Raw genomic sequence first — 19096 nt, forward strand, 5'->3', positions numbered from 1 at the left:
AAAGATAACAAACTGCAGCACTTTATTGTGCCTAGAGGCTATTAATGAAGAGAAATATCAAAGAAATTTGACCAGCCCAATCAAATTCCAAAATATATTGTTTCTAAAATAATATGTAAAAAGAAATTGCTTTGTTAAGTGTCTAGAATGGATTAAAATGGTGCAGTGAAAATTGTTCTCCAAGAGAAACATAATGAAAATCCAGTTTGATGGAAAAATTAACCCACCAACAATTTATCTACTTTATCTTTAAAAAGTAATTTGGCATAGAAGTTCAGTTAATTTGCTAAAACTGCAATTATACTCTGCCGAGTCTAGGAAATTATTTCACTAATACCCTGTCTATACAGGAAACAAAGCCTGTAGTATTAAAAAGTGAATGTTTTGTGTCATACTTGTTAGGTGATGCATGAATTCATTGATGTCAGTATTATTTGATATCCAAGGTTGGTTTATAATATCATTATGCATTACCAAACCAGTCACTTGTAAAAGAAGAAGCAGATGCTTTCATTTGTAAAATAAGTGATGTTGAACCATGGGACTCAAAATGAAATTAGTCAAGAGAAAAAAGAAGAGGTGTTTTAATGCACATGACAGCAGCCTGGAGTAATCTCCATGGCGATGAAGCCGATGCATTATCTAGAACATATGGCTGGGAATTTATAGGGTTAGACTATCAATTCAATTTCAACAGCAGTCCTTTTCCATTGATGATTAAGCCTTGTTCAGATCAATTGGTTAGAAATTCATCCTTTTATTACCTAATCTTTTACGACTAAAAGAAGGTATTATGGACTGTTATGGCAGGACATACTTGCTTCATTTACTATATTCTTGAAGTGAAGAGTATGGCTGTGAAGTTAGGTGTGGGCATTGATTCTTAATCATAACTGAAATGCATTACTCGGTCATTAAGTACCATTAGTCAGCATAATATCAATTTCTATGGAAATTTACGTTGAATATTTCTCTTGGTTTTACTGGACCTGTTGGGGAAAAAAGACCACACCAGTCATTAGTACTAATTCACCTTATGAAAAAAAATAAATAAATAAATAAAAAACTGAAAAGAAATTATATAAGATATTTGCAACTATGTATGTTTCATGTGACTAAGGGCTTTAAGGCATACAGGTTCCTATCACAGGTATTGTCTGTTGTATCCGGATTGGTAGTGGATGGTTTGAGAAAAAAATTAAAAAACTAAAAATTTTTTAAACTTCTGGTGCAAAGGTGATCAGAAAGTCCTTACATTATTTTGAAGATTTGCATTAGACTTTGTCATGTGCACTTATCATACATTTATTGTTTTATTAGATTCTTTTGAAATCTTAAAATCACATTAGCGTGAAACATATAATAATGTACTTTATTTTCTGTAATTCTAAACTATTAATTTTCTTTAACAGTTGTTCTTCAAACACATTTCTTCTCTGATAATAACAAATTTGACAAAAAAAAAAAAAAAATTGTATTTACGTGTATTGATACCTGAAAACAGAAAGAAGTTTGCAGTTAAAGATGCTAAAATTGACATTTGTTTCCTCTTTAACTGTTTCAGTTCTGGGCAGGATATCCAAAGGTTAAGTGTGATCAGCAATTTACCCGACCTCCTTCGTGAGCACAATGTGGACTGCATGCGAAGAGTGGTGCCGAAAGTCAAGGTGTGTACACTTGAAATTGAGAGAAAAAAAAATCTCCTTATGGTTTATTTTCATGCACTCAGTAAGTTGGGTTTTTTTTGTGCGTCGGTTCTAAAGCCCAGCATGAATGGCACTGATACATGCAAAGAATGTGAGATGAAGCCAGGTAAGTTAGTGTCACAGACAATGCCATATGGCACCTTGTTACCTCACCAGTGACAAATGAAGGTAGGTTTTGCTCACTTTGCCTCTGAATTTTCATCAGTTGCTGGGCAGATTCTCTTGTAGTGTTACACATGCTCTGATGTATTTCCAAGATATAAATATTTGGAAGTAAAAAAGATTGCAGGTGCTGTTATGCGTTGTCATAAACTGGTGTCTTATTGTTATACAGAACTTTATAACACACAGTCACATGCTAATATGGATAGAACCCGGAGGTTGCTTTTTTTTTCCCCTACTTTAAGCAAGATTTTTTTTAGTAAAGTATATGTCTTACGTGCAAGATTTATGTGGCATGCTTCACTAAGAGAATGGTTGCCCTCTGCTTTATGAAAGCATCCGTGGAAAATATGAGACCTTTGAAGAGGTTAGCCAGCCTAACATTCTGGATGCAGGCAGAGGAGAAGGCTGGGTCTTGTGGCCATTTTCCCATCAGGCTTTGACGTCAGATGACGCAGTGCTCAGTGTGTGTAAATCTCCCGCACACCGACAATGCAGGAGAGATTAATAACAAAGATGTGAAGTTGGTTTGCTTAAAGCAACACTGGCAGGGATTTGTTCCCATGAATGCTTTCAACTGTGTTAGGGTGAACTGAGGCTAGAGGAATAAAAAAAAATCTGTTTAACAATTTGCTATCCCTCCAAGTTTGTCTCTTGCATGACAGTTTCTATTTTAATTTTAATTGCTGTTCCTTGCTGATAGAGATGTTGCGTGTCAGTTTTAATATTTATCTTCAGCAACATTGAATATAATACTTGGCCTCACAGGTAATGTGAATTAGGAAGAAAATAAGTAATCATTGCACAGGGAAGTGAACTACATGAACCTGAAGTAAAAGTCATACAGTTTAATAAATGTCAAAATTCAGAAATGAAACCCTTGAAGTATGATGATGTTTCCTTGCCTCTGAAGGACTTGATCTTGGGCGTAACCAAGTGAAGGAGAATAGAACTGACAATCTGTCAACTACACTAAACAAACATTCAGCCCATTTATCAGAAGAATGTGTCAAATTTGGATTGTAAATCCAATAACATACAGCTTCAGAATTTGATAATGACTGCTTTGGTGTTTTTTGTGTGAGCAATATGTAATTTCTTTTCCCAAAGCATTCTTTCTCTTTTACCTTTGGAATAGAACAAGAATCTTCAAGCACTTCAAAAACATAATGAATGCTGGAACAAAGATAAAAATATATGCAGCTGTGTTTTTTTAAATACCCCTTAAACTTATGCTGTTTGTTCAGGATAAACTCCACTGTATAACATGCTGGTAAGGGTTGTTTGGGTTATCTACTGATCAACCCCATTGTTCATACTTTTGGTGTTTCTTTATAAATAGACAGACCGATTTTAAACCAACACAGTTGGAAGTGATTTGGGACTACAGTGCGTGGTGTACAGGTGTGGAACTTTATCCTTTAACTTTATCCAGACTAACGTTATGTTTTACCAGAAGAAGGTTATGTACCAAGTGTTTGTAATATTGTTGTGCTTTGAAGTTTGGATGTTGAAATTTAAGAAATGTGTGGTATCCTGTGTACTATAAAGTCGTAGGAAGAAGCATTTGATATTGTGCTTCACAGGTTAAATTGTGTGGCCCTGCGGTTTACCAATCTGTGGTAGAGGTAAGGTCTATATATTTTATTACCTAGATATATAAAAGAGACAGGTGATACTTGACAACTGTTACATTTTTTTCAGAGGCCACTTTGAAAATAATCTTTTTAAAAGCATCTTAGAACTTTGAAGCATATACATTTTCAAAACCAAATGCTAAATTCTTTTTTGTCTAGGCCATTCAGATTTTATTATGTTATTCACTTTTTAAGAAAATACAGAGTAAGAATTCACTCTATTCCCTGAAATGTTTAAGTGCCTTGAATCATTGAGTGGGCAACAACCAAATGATTTGTCCATATGGTGAAATAAAAATATTAGATGCAGGACCTAATAAATCAGGTGCTGGTATGTTAAACCAATATTTCATCAGTGCAGTTCCTGTAGCAGCAGTCCAAAATGGAATTTTCCAATAAGTTCTGTGAGTGGTCAAAAGTACCTTGAAACAAGTACTTTGAAAAGATAAATTATTATATTGTTTATCAGTATAAGGAAGAACAGAGCACATGAATGCTTATAAAAAATCACAAAAAGAACAACAAAAGTATACATAATAATGAAAAAATTGAAATGATACTTTAACTTAAAATACTTTGACTATTTGTTGCAGACAGATTACACTATCTTTGCTACAGGATCCTTATTCTTAATGTCATATTGTTACTTAATGTGCAATATTCTCATATGAAGTATTTTTGTTTGTTAGGAGGTTCTTCATGTTGCTCAACCTGAGATGCAGATTGCTGCCAGCTCTGCATTCCTCCAGATACTGCAGAAGGACATTGTTCCAGTCCAGAACTACACACAAACATTCCTACAGACAATCCTGTCTGGGTTGGACAGCAAAGATCCAGGTACAGTTCTTTCAGTTTTAGGTGTATTTGCACATGTGCTCTTATTCTTACTTTCTTTCTCTCACGCACACACGCACACACACACACACACACACACACACACGAGCGATGCATGCATGCATTCACACGATGCATGCATGCACACATACACACACATAGATTATCATTCAGCACAAATAGATCCACAAAAACAAGTCGACACAAACCAAGTGAGTGGCAAAAAGGACTTTCTGTTTGTGGTTTTCTAGAGCTTGCCATCAGCTTGCAGGCTTAAGTTTTGCTTTTAGTAATTCAGCTAGAGTAGCTGTCATCTAAATGAGAAGTGAAGAGGGAAATGTACTCTAGCATGCTCTTTTGGCTTTGATCTCATTCTGAGAGCAGATATTACTGTAGGTTTCAATAAAGAGGATGACAGATTAAAGAAAAATCAGTAATCTGAGCATGAAGATTGTGTCTGATTGAAAATTGCTGACATTTTCCATTCATTCGAAAGGTAATCCTGTGATATGTGTACCTCTGCTACAAGCATTTTGTTTTTCATTCCAGATGTGGCCAACGCTTGGCTCGAAACTCTCCTAGATGTTGTGGAGCTTTTACCCAAAGAAATTATCAAAAGAGAAGTAAGTTTTGGAGAGGAGAATATGAATGGATTGAAAATTAGCTTTGTTTATTTATTATTTAGTGAAATGGGTTTTGAGTCGTATAATTGCCAGACCAAATATGCCATAGAAGATCAGTAAAATGTTTGCGACACGTACTACCTTGTTGTTTATTTTTTCATGCAAACATAAAACAAAAAAACAAAAAACAAACAAAAACAAAAACAAAATTAACTTATGATTCAGTTGTGAACCATGAAAGTACAAATACAGGTGATTAGGAATGTATTGATTCTTCATGAAAAATGTTGTTGTTAAAATATTTTTACCAGTAAAAGGCCATTCCTCTGTTCCCCATGAAAAACCCTGCTTGAGGCCACTTAGTGAGCTGAACATTAACAGCACACACATTGATTCTTGGAAATTGTTTGTAATACAACTAGCATTACCTAGAGTGTGGATTAGATATTTCTTTATACCACTTTCAATGCTGATAATTAGTTGTCAGCAGAAAACTCTCTGGAGGCAAGTGGTTTTCAACTAAATTTTTTTTTCATTTCGAAACGAAAGATGAAAATAGTCTAATTTTATTTCATAATCTAAGGCCTTGCTTACAGTGCAAGATACTGCTAGAAGCTAAAACCAATGAACTATGACAAAAGAAGAGAAATCTATGGTTTAGTTTCCTTTTTACCAAATTTTGATTGATTTGTCAATATTGTTTTATTGTGTTGAAGGAATGTGGCTTATAGGTCTCTTGCTCTTGTTTGAGTTCTTCCAGTTTGTTTGTCAGATCTACCTACATTTCTGTATTCTTCTTTAATATTGATTCGTTTTTTTATGCAGTTTTTGTTTCATGATTGTCCTGACTTACTGATTAAAACACCCTATTACTATTGTTTTCAGTGTTTAGGTACTGCAGTGGCCAAAGGTCAACTGTCCAAGTCCGTCCAGTCAAGATTAGCTAGTTGCAGAATATTGGGAAAAATTGCACCCAAGTTTGATGCTTTTATGTAAGTGAACTCCTTATAATTTGGAAGAAAGTGTCTTTCTTCAATGTAAGTGTCTTTCTGAAAGTTCTAATAATTTAGAAGAAAGTGTCATTCTTCTATGTAAGCTTTATGATGCAGAATAGACACATATTTTTGTTTTTCCATGTTGAAAAATAGACTTGTTGATTGTTTATTCAATTTGAACTTCTAATTTCTTATTTCAGTATCAAGAAGGAGATTCTTCCTGTAGTGCAGTCCCTGTGTCAGGACGTTGATTATGAAGTGAGGGGCTGCATGTGCAGGCAGCTAGATTCTGTTGCTAAAGGACTCGGGTAAGTTCTATTGTTGTTTACCCCTGCCATTACCAGTAGTGCAGAAAGTGAAACTGCCCTTGAATCATACTGGTTACTGTCTTCCTGACTTGCTTAGTGGCGTTTTCTCGTATAAGTGGTCTGATAGTTGAGAGCATATTTGTGCAGGTTATGCGTATTTCCTTTGGAACAATTCATAGACTACATTTAGGATGAAATTGGTTTTATTATATAGTGAGATGGCTCTTCTAGCTTTACCACACACAGTGACTGAGATAAAAAAAATAGAAAGAGAAAGATTTTTTTGAAGCATACGCTCCAGTTGGTCTCGGGTACTATTGTGAAAGTAATAATAACCTTGCTATCCCACCCTCTTCCTCTTGCCTTCCACAAAGACTTCCAGCTCTGAAGCATCAGAACTGGTAAAGCAGAGAAGTCGTCTCCTGCAGTGAGACGTGGTATGCAAAGTAATGCCTCTGTACAGAAGCTCTCTGCTGATAACATCCCTGAAAGATGACAAGAAATCTATGGAATGGCTTATTGGCAGTCTGGAACTAAGAGAAACGGCTTCCACCTTGGGATCTTCTTTATGCCATGTCTTGTTTTTGGTGAGGGCAGTAAATGATGTTCAGTAATTCAGTTGGGTTTCTCTCTTGGTGGTTGGAATAAGAATTGGGAGCAATCTTGCCCGGAGTGAAATCAATATTTTACCAGTCTCGCGTCTGTGAGAACATTCTGGATCTAGTGCCTAGAAAGACATTCAGGGTTTTCATGCACTAATCCATACATAATATGCCTGTTAAGAGTGCCACCAACAATAACTGATAAAAAATTATTCCTTTTTAGCAAAAAAAAAAAAAAATACTTTTCACCCAATTACAGCAATGTTGTCTTCATGACTTTAAACCAAAAATTAATAAAAAAATCTTTGAAATAATTGATAAATCTATGAAATATCCAAACATTCTTTAGTTTGATAAGAATTACATTTGCAATCATGCGCAGTGCTCCCTGTAACATTCATATTGTTCTTAATGGAGACATAATCTACCAAGGTTCCGCCAAAGAACATTAAAGTCGATTCATAATCCACCTTTCGATCTGCCAGATGCCAGTTTGTACATTCTTAGTATCTTGGGATCCAACTGTCAGAATTGCAATCAATCACTAGCCTTCATATCATGTGAGTGGCAGGCATTTGGGTGATCCACATAAGGTATACAGTGCTATTTCAATTGATCTTTAAGAGAGAAAAAAAAGCAGATATCTGTGTTGAAATCCATAGAACAGACAGACGGGCAAAGAAGTATCAGAATTTCAGAAATAGGAAAATTCCATTGGGGTCAGAAAGAATACTGACATATGTTATATCAGTACAGTGTAAGGAGAAATGATCAGACCATATATTTACTTGACACATTTCTCAAGGAATACAAATTAAAATTGATTATGTGGCAGAAAACATCTATCTAATGGCCAATTCCGCAGCCTGATAGATTTAATTTACAGGTTAAGTCAGCAAAGCACAGCCCATTTGTGGCCCTCAAATAGAAAGCTGAGATGGGGATCTTTATGTATTATATTGAAGTTGCATTAGACAAATAACCTTGCATTATCAAGTGATGGGGTGCTGAAGGCTTCTCTATTGACTTGCAGGCATTAACAACATTAGAGCTGGAATGACATTTTGATGTGATTTTCACCAGATGCACACTGATAGAATAGAATTAAAACTAATATATTAGTGACTTAGAACCGCTTTATCAATACACTAGTCCTAGCAGGTGAATATCAACACATTTATCAGTACTAGCCTGTTTTTCTTTGTTGTATTTTAGTCATAGTATACGGTGCTAGTAGTTATCTTTTTTAAGCTGTGGGAATTTTGAATAAAAAACCCATCTGCTCGTTAGCTTGATGTTTATAGGCCAGTTTGTCATTAATTACTGACGCTAGTTTAGGAGGTTGAAATGATTAATAAGAAAGAATCATCAAACATGCAAATATATCATCTCTATGGATCCCTGCATTAAGTATTGATGAGTTGATATGTGATAGGAAATAATGTAGTTTGGAAGAAAATGGAGACCCGAAGAAGACGGATCTCTGCACCCCTGAATTATATTGGCAATGGAAAGAAAAAACACTGGAATAGATTAAGGTAGTTGTTGGATTAGATGGATTGAATAGGAAAGAACAAGTTTTGTTTTCTATAAAATGGTTCACAATAATTCTAAATTTGACAATAGTGCATCAGTTTGAAGTCTTTATGCTCAAAGCAGGAACGTGTTAAGATTGAAGCAAATATAATATGTAAAGATTAAAGGAACCTGATTAATTTATATATTACATAAGTTGACAAAGTGTAATAAAATCATTTGTAAGCTGTCATCAGGCGGGAATGAGTGACATGGCTGGGAATGCCCACAACTAGAATTCATTTTTGTTCTCATTCATCTCTTTGCACCGTGTGTAACTAATTTATGAGCATTTAATGGTGTCTGGACTTGTAAAGAAGAACTAAATGATGATGATTGATTTTTCTCAGAGAACATTATATGCAATGGTAAAAATGAATGGTTTTTGTATTTGCCCTTGTGACTTGGTTTATATCCAGTACATGCTGATCTCTGACCTTCAATGCTGTTTTATTGGTGTTTTATTGTGCCTCTGATGCCTATGCTAGTTTGTTCTCATGATTTTTTTTTTTAATCAACACCATTGAACTTTTCCTTGATTAAATGCATATAAAACACCAATCTAAGTCTGTAGATATAAGACTGTGGCATGATTAGAAGAACAGTCAAATGGACTTGTTAATGAAACCATAATGATGCTCTTTGTTTTTTTAGTCAGGGCAACAAGCTTTTCCCATTATGCTATTGATTAATCTTCTTGCATAATGAAAGAACAATCTGCTCTGCAGTATTTGCACACAGTGGAGTACAGAAAGCAAACACATTTTCCTTTTAACATGTAAAATTCTCCTTGAATTCAACCATCTTAGGGGAAATGTCCTTTAAATTGTTTTCAAGTACCCTTACCATAAAGTGGCTTGCTACTGTGTTGTGGGGTCCTTTAAGGATGTTGTAATAAGACCATACCATGCCACATTTTAGAGTGTCATAAATTTATGCATGCCACTGTAATCAAAATATATTGTCTCCATTAAATGTGTTTGAATTGAATAGCACTGACAGCCTATTTGTTTCTTTGAGACAGTTTTTTTCTTCTAGTTTCCATCTGTTGAGTATTTATAGGATAAATGTAAGAAAAAAAGAATTGGCAAAATATCTTGAAAGATATGTTATTTTCATAAAAGGGTACTGAATCATTTGGCAAAATTTGGATGTACCAATTTTTGCAATGTATTTGCAACCCCCCCCCCCCCCCCCCCCCCCGTTATAATTGGATTAACTTGGCATGATGTGATTCATATTTGTATTTTGTTTTCATTTAAATTTTCTTTTAAACAAGTTATGCTATACCAAAGTATGATTTTCCACCTCTCTTTTTCAGGCTTGAAGCCACTAAAAGTGCAATATTACCAGAGTTGGTGGAACTCGCCAACGATGAAGAGAGTTATGTGCGTCTGGCCGGCATAGAAACTGTAGTCAATATCCTTAGTCTGCTGGATGATGGTAAGTTCTACTTCTTCTGCCTCAATTGACAGGAAGTATTATCCTGGGAATGGAGAAGGCGAGAGGCTAGCAGGAGACTTGGGACTGTACAGAATGATTTCAAGTGTTAGTTGAGTTGTTGGACTGGATAAGAAAGTGTCAGTTAATTGACAGAGTACAGAGGAAAAGTTGCTAGACGTCATATAAAAAGTATACAGATGCAGCTTGGTGATATTGTAAAATTAGATGTAGCAGCCTTATCTAAAGAAATATATTTCTAAAAATTGTTTCCAATACTTTTATGATTAGTTTAATCAGTCATAAATAAGATATGGATATAAGTTTTAAGTAGGACTTGCATCATCTGTACAATCTCAAATCACCATCAGTAAACTGTATTTGATATAATCAGTCCTAGATAGGTAAAAAAGGAAAAAGAATGAAATCTGAAACTATCCCCAGCAGAAAGATGGGTTTTCTGACAAGCAGGGCATTGCTTCATGTTTGCTACATACATGTATATGAACATATTCGCTGTGTCTGTTTTTCCCCCATCTGCAAACAGGTGCAATATTAGGGTTACAGATTTACAGATGTTGCAACTATTTCCAGTAGGGAGTCACTGGATAAAACCGATAAACTTTTCAGGATGATGTTTCTTTATGAGAAATTCTTTCTCTATTGAGGATAAAAAAAACTTCCAGGGTATTTTGCAGGTGTTGTTTCATGTCAAGATGGATAGGAAATTAATTTGTCCAAGGCAATCATTCATGAAAACCACTGGAAAAAGTTCATCACCCCTAAGCAATAATCTGCTAATTAACAATACAATGCATGGTTTTAAAGTGAAGTTTCCCTGTGCTAATGGGGATTGTGGTGCAAGGGGCAAAGAAATAATACCTTGATAATGTTTTCAATTTGCAAATTGCACATATGCATATTTTAATAAATATGAGATCAGAGTCCTGAAGGAGCATTTGCAGATATCCAAGGTGATAGAATATCCACAGTGTTTGCTTTTGGCATGCTTTAAGTCAAATATAGCCTCCGCCCATTGTATTCCAAAGACTTCTTTTTCCTCTTTTGTCTTGTTAATGCCCCACAAAGCATTTCAGAGTGTTTAAACAAAATATTGAATCTTAGCCAGTTCAGCAGACAGGCAGACAGACTTATTGGATGGATATTTGCTGAACAAATCGTGGCTTATTAATGAATTACTATGAGAAATGTCTGTCAGGAAATTGACCAAGCTCTTGAACAGAAATGGTGATTATTATTCCCTGTTAAAAGACATTCCAGTTGACTCCAGTAACGTCATCACTACTAGAGATTTTAATGCAGTAGGCATTATTTATTTAGTCTCATTTCCTCATAACCATATGCCTGCCAATATCCTAAGTTATTGATTAAAGTGAGACCACACTTGGTTCTCCAAGTCAAAATACATGTTAATTGCATGCAGGGATACTTGGTTATACTCAGGACTTAATGACCGGAAATCCAACCAAATTGTTGCTATTTTATGTTAGTAGACTATTTGGCTTCGTTCACATGGAAAGTCTATTTTCTAAAAATCTATTTTCTATTCGCGGTATATCTTGTGATCACGGTCTGTGCCCTGAATGTCCCGCGGCGTAATTACTGGCAACGCGAGCCAGTTACTATAAGTTACTACAAGTAACTGGCTCGCGCTGCCAGTAATTACGCCGTGGGATATTCAGGGCACAGACCATGATCATAAGATACCGCGAATAGAAAATAGATTTTTAGAAAATAGACTTTCCATGTGAACGAAGCCTTAGTGCATCTGATACCCTGTGTTATATGTTAAGTATCAGGCTACAGCACAACATAGCCAACTAACTCTGATTCAGTATTATATCAGATGGTATACCAGTAATAGCCAGTGTCCATTCTAAAATAGATAGTTGGAGAAAGCAGCTCTTTCCCAGTGTTCATTCTAGGAATGTTTCAATGTGGGACAAAGGGCCCCCAACATTAAAAAAAGTGGGCCATTACATTTTAAAGTGGGCCCTTGTTCAAATCTTGAAATTATAATATGTAACGCATGTTGTTTTACTGCTGTGGTATTTATGTTCAGAGATGAAAAAAAATATTATAAAAATATTTTGACTTATAGGTGATCACATTCAATAAGTAATCCCAATTTTCTAAAACAAAACCCTTGAGTTGACGCTCCAATTTTTTTAACAAGTATAAGATAACACTAAAATATGTTCACGATTTATTCACCAATAACCAAGTTCTTTCTATAACGACATTTTAACCCCATTTTTGGCTTCAATTTATGAAAAATCCATTTAATTTTATCTCTTCTGTCCTCTGTCCCATTATCAATGACCCTTGACTAACTGGCATGCATTCACGACTTATGAAATTAATTGTCTCATCCCTGATAATGATAAGTCATTGATAAAAAGCTACCAGATTGAGAATGATATCACACATATTTCGACAGCAGAGACATAGGTCTTACTAAAAATCACTTTAAGAATTGTTCCTTTTTTTGATGTTGTTAATGAGATTGTCAATGAATTGACACTGTATTGCCTTGCACTGTTTCTCATAATTACCATTACCACAAGTCACAAGGTGGTCCCTGGAGAATTTACGATGACCTTTTCTCCACTTTCAAAAGAAATTCTTCAATTTAGCTGCCAGGTATACCAGACAACATTTAAGTCCTTCTGAACTTGTGAATTGCAATGCCTTCTTAAACAATCCAGTAAACTGATTTCCCCACTGCCATGATTGCTCCATCTTTACCTAGAAATGTTATAAAAGTTACAATTAAATTTGAATTTGGGCATAAAAACCTGCATAAAATGTTAAGTAGTGTTGAAGGTATCCACAAAGAATACTCCAGCACACTATCCCTTACTTTATTTTTCCCTTAATCACCATGAACTGAGACCAAATCTCTCAACACAATAAAATTATGAAAAATGAATTTGAAAAATTTTACCTATATATACAAAAAATAAGGTTCTGGGAAATGATATGAGCTTGACGCCCTATGTCAATGCGACGCAGCAAACACATTGTTTACATAGTTGTTCAGCATTGCGATATCCCAGAATGCACTGTCAAGAGTTCCTCAAACTGCACAAATATAATTACAACACGTGGGTCCGGGACCTTCACGATAATCACTTTGATGTCTATTGCTCTTTGTTATAAATGAATATTGACAAAAAATAATATCTTACCTTCTAAAGCTCTGCAAAAAGCCTGTTTAGCTTGAGCTGCTTCCGACGTTTCTTGCATGGCAGCGCACGTCTCATGTCGCATAAGGGTACTCGTTCGAAATTTATTAGTCCCTTGAAAGAAGATATTGTCCTTTTTTTCAATGCATAAGCTGCAATACACCAAGTTTGCGTTATCGTCGTGTACAAGCCACTTGTAAGTATTTCTCCACCATTTTTGAAACGACCTTGAAGTTGCATTGCTATTCGACGCGGTATCAGCAGTCGTGACGGCTGCACAAACTTTTGTTCTCTTTTCTGGTGGGAATGTCTGCGGTGCATGATCATGATCATCTCCGTCGCTACTGTTCTGAGCCGTTTTAGAGTGATATTCGGGATCGATTTTCTTTAAAAAACGTAAAATACCATTTCACTTCTCCGCCATCATGCACAATGTACGGGTTGATCAAATTGACCTACATGGACAATTAATCTCAGCCTATCAGGGATTCAAAAAAGGAGGGACGATCGCCACTGATTTGCATAAAGCGCATGACGTCAGCATAAATTAAGATTTTTGTTAAAACTGCGACGAGTAAAGAATATCTTCGTTACGTTTAACATTAGATCTTGATGTCAAGAGAAGTCGAGTAAACAATCAAACTTCGGCCGTGAATTTTCTGAATTGGAGGGCGCGTTTAGAACACAAAAATGCGCCGTTGTTAATTCTCTTGAATTTTGTTGGCGCAGCTCACTCTACGAATTGCGTCAACCACATTTTTTCTGCGTCAATGACGCAAGGGCGCATCCTAGAATGAACACTGCTTTCCCATATGAAAAACCTGTAGTAACTATGAATTAATACTGTGCATCTGTCACTACAATTACCTGCTACTAGTAAGTTAGTTACTTAATATGCATCAGGTAGGCTTTTTGAGTGGCAAACTGTCATCTGTTAATTGTCTCCATCCATTATTGGTTGGATTAATTGACATTGCTCTATTCTTCAAACTGTCTTCCGCAGTTCCTTCAGTCTTGGTAGATTTTTAAAGAGAAAAATATAAGATAGAACCTAGTCTGTCTAGCTTAAGGTTTTACTCAGTATTATTTTCCCGGCAATAACTCTACGTTTTATATATATATATTTATTGCAGAAACCTGTAATGCAACCATCATTCCTCTGGTGTGTAAGTTCTGCCAGCAGTCCCTACAGAATGAGGACCCTACCCTACCAGTTGTGGCCAAGCTGATAGGGAAGCTGTGCCATGGGTTGTCAGGTACTGGTATAAGGCTGCATTCACAACCAAAGTTGATCCGTAGACTAACAGATTCGAGGATCAAATATTGTCAACCCACTTGAAAGCTTACTGTGCATTCTCCGTGGGGAATGTATTCAGTGTCTATTAAGGGATTGTGCAGCAAGTTTTTCAATTGGGTCACCCATATTTGATCCACGGATCTGTTTGTCTAGGGATCAAGTTGTTCTGAATGGGCCCTTTATTCAGTGGAGGGCTGTTTTTCAAAGGACATTCCACTGAGTTGTTGTTGTTGTTGTTTTTGGTTCACAGAAATTGAATTTTTTGCAATGACATTTCACCATAGGGGCAGTATAGAGATTTGCAATTTAACCTGTTGCCATTTTTGACTTGTATAAATAATACCAAGCACATAGAAATATTATGCTTATGTATTTAAATTGGTGAAAAAAGGGTAATGTTTTAACTTTTTTGCTTTAAATTTCCAGTGAATCTAACAGAGGACCAGAAACAGTGGTTTCTTGATTTCTATAGGAAATTAAGTAGAGTAGGCCTCTCAGAGAAAACAAAAACACCAAGAGAGGGAGAGCCTTTAAATTCACCTGCAAAGGTAAGTTGAGAAGTTGTAAAATAATGAGAACATTTACAAAAAGGAGATAGGCTATTAGCATTATAAATTTCTAAGTGAATGAATTTATGTCTTTTATGTTTATTTAACATTTTCTTTTCTTTGGTTCAGTTGTGATTTGTATGATCAAAGAAGCAGAAATAAAAAAAAAAACTTAAAACTTCACTTCAGCTATGCTTCTGCAAAATATTGCACTTATTTTCTAAGATTGATTATGACTTATTTTAAATCATGAAGACAGCAATTTAGGTAATTTACCAAGTCCAATAAGCTGACGTATACAAGTCAAGAGCATTTAGCAGTAATAAAAGCCATTGAAATAAAAATGAATATTGTAACAAGTTATTCTCTGTGAATATTTGCAGGTGCCTGTGATAGCTAGCATCTTCCCAGATGAGGACAGAGCTGTGGAGTGCCGAAAGAATGCTGCCTTCAATTTCCCTGTAAGTTTGAGTAATGTTAAATCACAGGAGGTGAAATAATATAAAAACCAGTACATCTGGGTGAAAAACGGTGGTCTTAGTTATTAAAGAACTTCACATTTGTAATGTACTCTGAGATTGCAAAGATTCTAACAATTCTGGTGTATGACTTGAGGATCTACCTATATGACATGCACTTTTTTGGAGTAGAAATGATGCCTTGAATTGTCTTTTTTACAAGTTAAATACTCTACAGTCAGAGAACCTAAAAAGACTATCGGTGCCATAATAATTGTAAAAAAAAAGAAAATAGATAAATAAAATAAAATAAAATAAAGTAAAAAGCTGTTTGTAGACTTGAAACTGATTCCTTATGGTTTTGTCTCTCCCAGGCTATGGTAGTGATGACTGGGGCCCGCCAGTTTAAAACAGAGCTGTATCCTACCTTTAGCAGTTTGTGCAATGATCCACACTTAGCAGTAAAGAAGACTATAGCACACAGTTTCCATGAGGTGAGACCATGGTGGTTGATGTTCTGGTAATAGATGTCTATTCATGCAATTAATCTAAAAAGGCAAATAGTTATTTAAATAAATTTAGGGAAAACACTGAATAGAAATATGTGGTAGAATTATGTGCATTTTTTGCCTTAAATGATTTTTCTCTAATATGACTATTTTGATTTAAATTAAACATTTTATTGAAAAATGAATGTGACTTGGTATTTTGGTACATTATTCATGCTCTTATCAACAAATCTGAAGGCCATGCAGTATATCAATATTTTTGTGATAAAAAGTATAACTTAGAAAAATAAGCAACTGTTTCCTTCATATGGTTTTACAGTGCAAGTTTGTAAAGTCTATATAAGGTTATATGTATCCCTAGGTTGTGAAGCTCCTTGGCAGCTCTGTGCACTGTGTTCAGGGGGAACTGATTTCACTGCTCAAAGACGAGTCCATAGAAATACTCAGAGGCCTAGTGCCTCATATAACAGAGACACTAGATTATATGGTGAAGGCAGGAGGGAGTGCAATCACGGAAGCTAAAATGAACGCAATGTCCGACGTGATCCCTGCCCTCCTAGCCTGTGAAACTGTACTGTCAGGAAGTAACGACTGGAGGTTACATGCACAAATCATGGAAAGCTTCTCTTGTCTTCCCAAAGTGTTCACAAGTGACCAGATTTATTTTAAGTTTATACCTCTGCTGTTCAAGAAGCTCCAGACAGTGGTAAGAGAATATTTGATTGCGTTTTTTGATGACCCTGGTGCATATAACATAGTTGATCATACAGTATAGAAAACAGTGAGTGATAAATTTTGCTACCAGATCATTTTCTCTATTATTTTTTTGAGTAATTCCGAAAAAAAGGAATTCTAAAGCTATTAAGAAATATGAGTTAAGAATTTATAAATGAACAGAGATGTGTAATTGACCTGTAGATTGCAAATAACACTGTCATTTTCTTCTTTACAACAGAGGCCTTTACCAGTGCGGCATGCTGCAGCTCGGACAATATTAATCTTGATAAGGAATAATAGGAAAATGGAACACAGGCAGGAATTGATATGTCGGCTTGTGGATGGTAAGAAAAACCTTATTGATAAACATTATGTATTATAATAATGAAAATACCATCCTAGCTCAAACATCTATGCTGTTATAGGTCTAGTTTATTTACTGATTTATTGCTAATTTTGTGTTTTATTTTTGCTTTGGAGAAATCACCTTTGAATTGCTAGACTTTACATTTTACTTGTTAATTTGTTTCTTTTCCAGAATACTGTCATGGGAAGAGTTGTTATAAAAGAAGCTTATTCATAGACATTTGCAAAATGGCAATGGAACTTTACTCAAAAAGCTTTTTCAAGGAGTATTTCTTTGAGTTTGTGTTAGAGCACGCCACAGATCCCGTCCCAAATATTCGCTTGCGATTATGCTCCGTCCTACCCCGTCTGAAGACTATACTGCGTCTCCCTGCTGATCGCAACTTATTGCAGCAACTAGAATCATGTGTTAGGAAATTATTGATTAATGAGAGAGATCGAGATGTTACAGCTTCTGTCAGAAAGGTGAGCTACTGTTCTTTGGCCATATGCACGATTTAATAGTGTGAAAACCCACTAGTGCATGAACTCACTTGTAACGTGTGTGTAGTTTCATTTTATGGTGTGAGACAGCACTTTGCTAATTATTCATTTTAAAGAATAGATACTAATTGTCAGCTTATATTCTGGACCATGTCATTGGTGTCATATATTTTCATTAAATTATATGAATTTTATTTTAAAGTTTCATCATGCTGTGCATGTGTATAGTGGTGTATATTAACAGGACATTTTAACAGCATGGACACTGGCTATACTTAAACTATGTGATAACCGTTAATCATATTGTACACAATCTATCCCTTAACACATCTGAGTAGCACTGAAAGAAATGCACTATATATTTGTTTTGATACCCACATATTCATGGTGTGTCCCTGTAATTTATAGTTCTACACTCTAATGTACACGAGAACCTACCCTGAGGTAACTTTACACTACTGGTTGCTTGCATTGCCAAACTAGACTTGCTGTTGGCTTTATTGTTTAGGTGCCTGGAAGTTATATCAGGTCACAGATACTTGAGGATAATTTCTGCATTTGTATTCCTTTTAAATTTTCTTAGAAGATGTAAAGAAAATGGCATTTTATCTGGTCATTGGTGAAATTTTTCAAGAATTATAATGAGAAAGTGAAGATGGTGACTTTCTGATTTGTTTTTGGAAAATTTATCAACTTACTGGCCTAATGCAGCATTATCCATCAAGTTGGACACATTTGTATTACTATTTGTATATTTTGTGGTTTATTTGTTTCTCAGTACTTGATTTATAATCAGGTGAAATGATTGTCGTCCAATGTTTTGCTTGAACTTTTTGAAGTGTTTGCTTGAATATTAATGTGATTTTTGTGGTGCTAACCTTTAACAGTCTTGTTTTTAGTCTGAGGATACTTAAAATGTGTAAGATTATTGTCTCAATATGCAAAGCCAATATTAACTTTAAGATCCATCATCAATTTTATTGGTTCCGATAGACAGCACTTGCATTAGATACTTGCCTATTAAATTACTTCAAGACCAATTGCCTTCTTGGTTCATGGAACCCATATTCATTAATTCTTTGTGGTTTTTTGTAGTTAAAGAATAGGACCCCAATCTCTGCTTATTGTAAAAAAAATCCATTTGGCTAATAAGATAATAATCGATCTTTTTCAGTCTGTGGAAGAATTAGACAAGATAACTGTTCCAATGGATTCTGTAAGTACACATAACTGTAGTCCCATTTCTGATGATATAAGTTTGGGTGCTTTCCCAGAGATTTAGATCGATCTAGAGATTAAGATTTAGATCAACCTAACTCCCTGGGGGTTCACGCTAAATTGCAGTCAGCCGAGCGGGCACCATAGTTAATTACCCCCTTACAGCTTTTAGTAGGCAGGACAGATGCTTTAGCCGGCCAAGCTGACAGTAATCTAGTGAGACTCCCCACAGGGATAGATCGATCTATAAAACCAATGGAAATGGGGTGTAAGAGGATGTGCCTGTATGTAAATGTTTATTTCTTTGTATATTTATATGTTGTGATAAATTCATCAAATAGTATTAATACATTTTAACAATGTGAAGCTCTCATAGGTACTAAGACTGATTTACCTAAGAGAAAGGGTG

The 19096-nt window shown here is 35.3% G+C and overlaps 1 protein-coding gene across 2 annotated transcripts in view; it reads left to right on the forward strand.

Annotated features, from left to right (window-relative positions):
- The window catches only part of LOC106150698 (serine/threonine-protein phosphatase 4 regulatory subunit 4), a 32700-nt gene that overhangs the window by 9668 nt on the left and 3936 nt on the right, over positions 1-19096 (forward strand). For both annotated transcript variants that reach the window (XM_087004155.1, XM_087004156.1), the window contains 14 exons: positions 1565-1667; positions 4195-4342; positions 4889-4962; positions 5848-5954; positions 6158-6265; positions 9764-9885; positions 14225-14347; positions 14815-14936; positions 15320-15397; positions 15769-15888; positions 16265-16609; positions 16859-16964; positions 17159-17451; positions 18644-18685. In XM_087004155.1, coding sequence (XP_086860281.1) covers positions 1565-1667; positions 4195-4342; positions 4889-4962; positions 5848-5954; positions 6158-6265; positions 9764-9885; positions 14225-14347; positions 14815-14936; positions 15320-15397; positions 15769-15888; positions 16265-16609; positions 16859-16964; positions 17159-17451; positions 18644-18685 — 1891 coding nt within the window. The remainder of the gene's footprint in view (positions 1-1564; positions 1668-4194; positions 4343-4888; positions 4963-5847; positions 5955-6157; positions 6266-9763; positions 9886-14224; positions 14348-14814; positions 14937-15319; positions 15398-15768; positions 15889-16264; positions 16610-16858; positions 16965-17158; positions 17452-18643; positions 18686-19096) is intronic.

This window comes from Lingula anatina, chromosome 2 (assembly GCF_051362555.1).
Source record: "Lingula anatina isolate TDL-2025a chromosome 2, LinAna3.0, whole genome shotgun sequence".
Classification (NCBI taxonomy): domain Eukaryota; kingdom Metazoa; phylum Brachiopoda; class Lingulata; order Lingulida; family Lingulidae; genus Lingula; species Lingula anatina.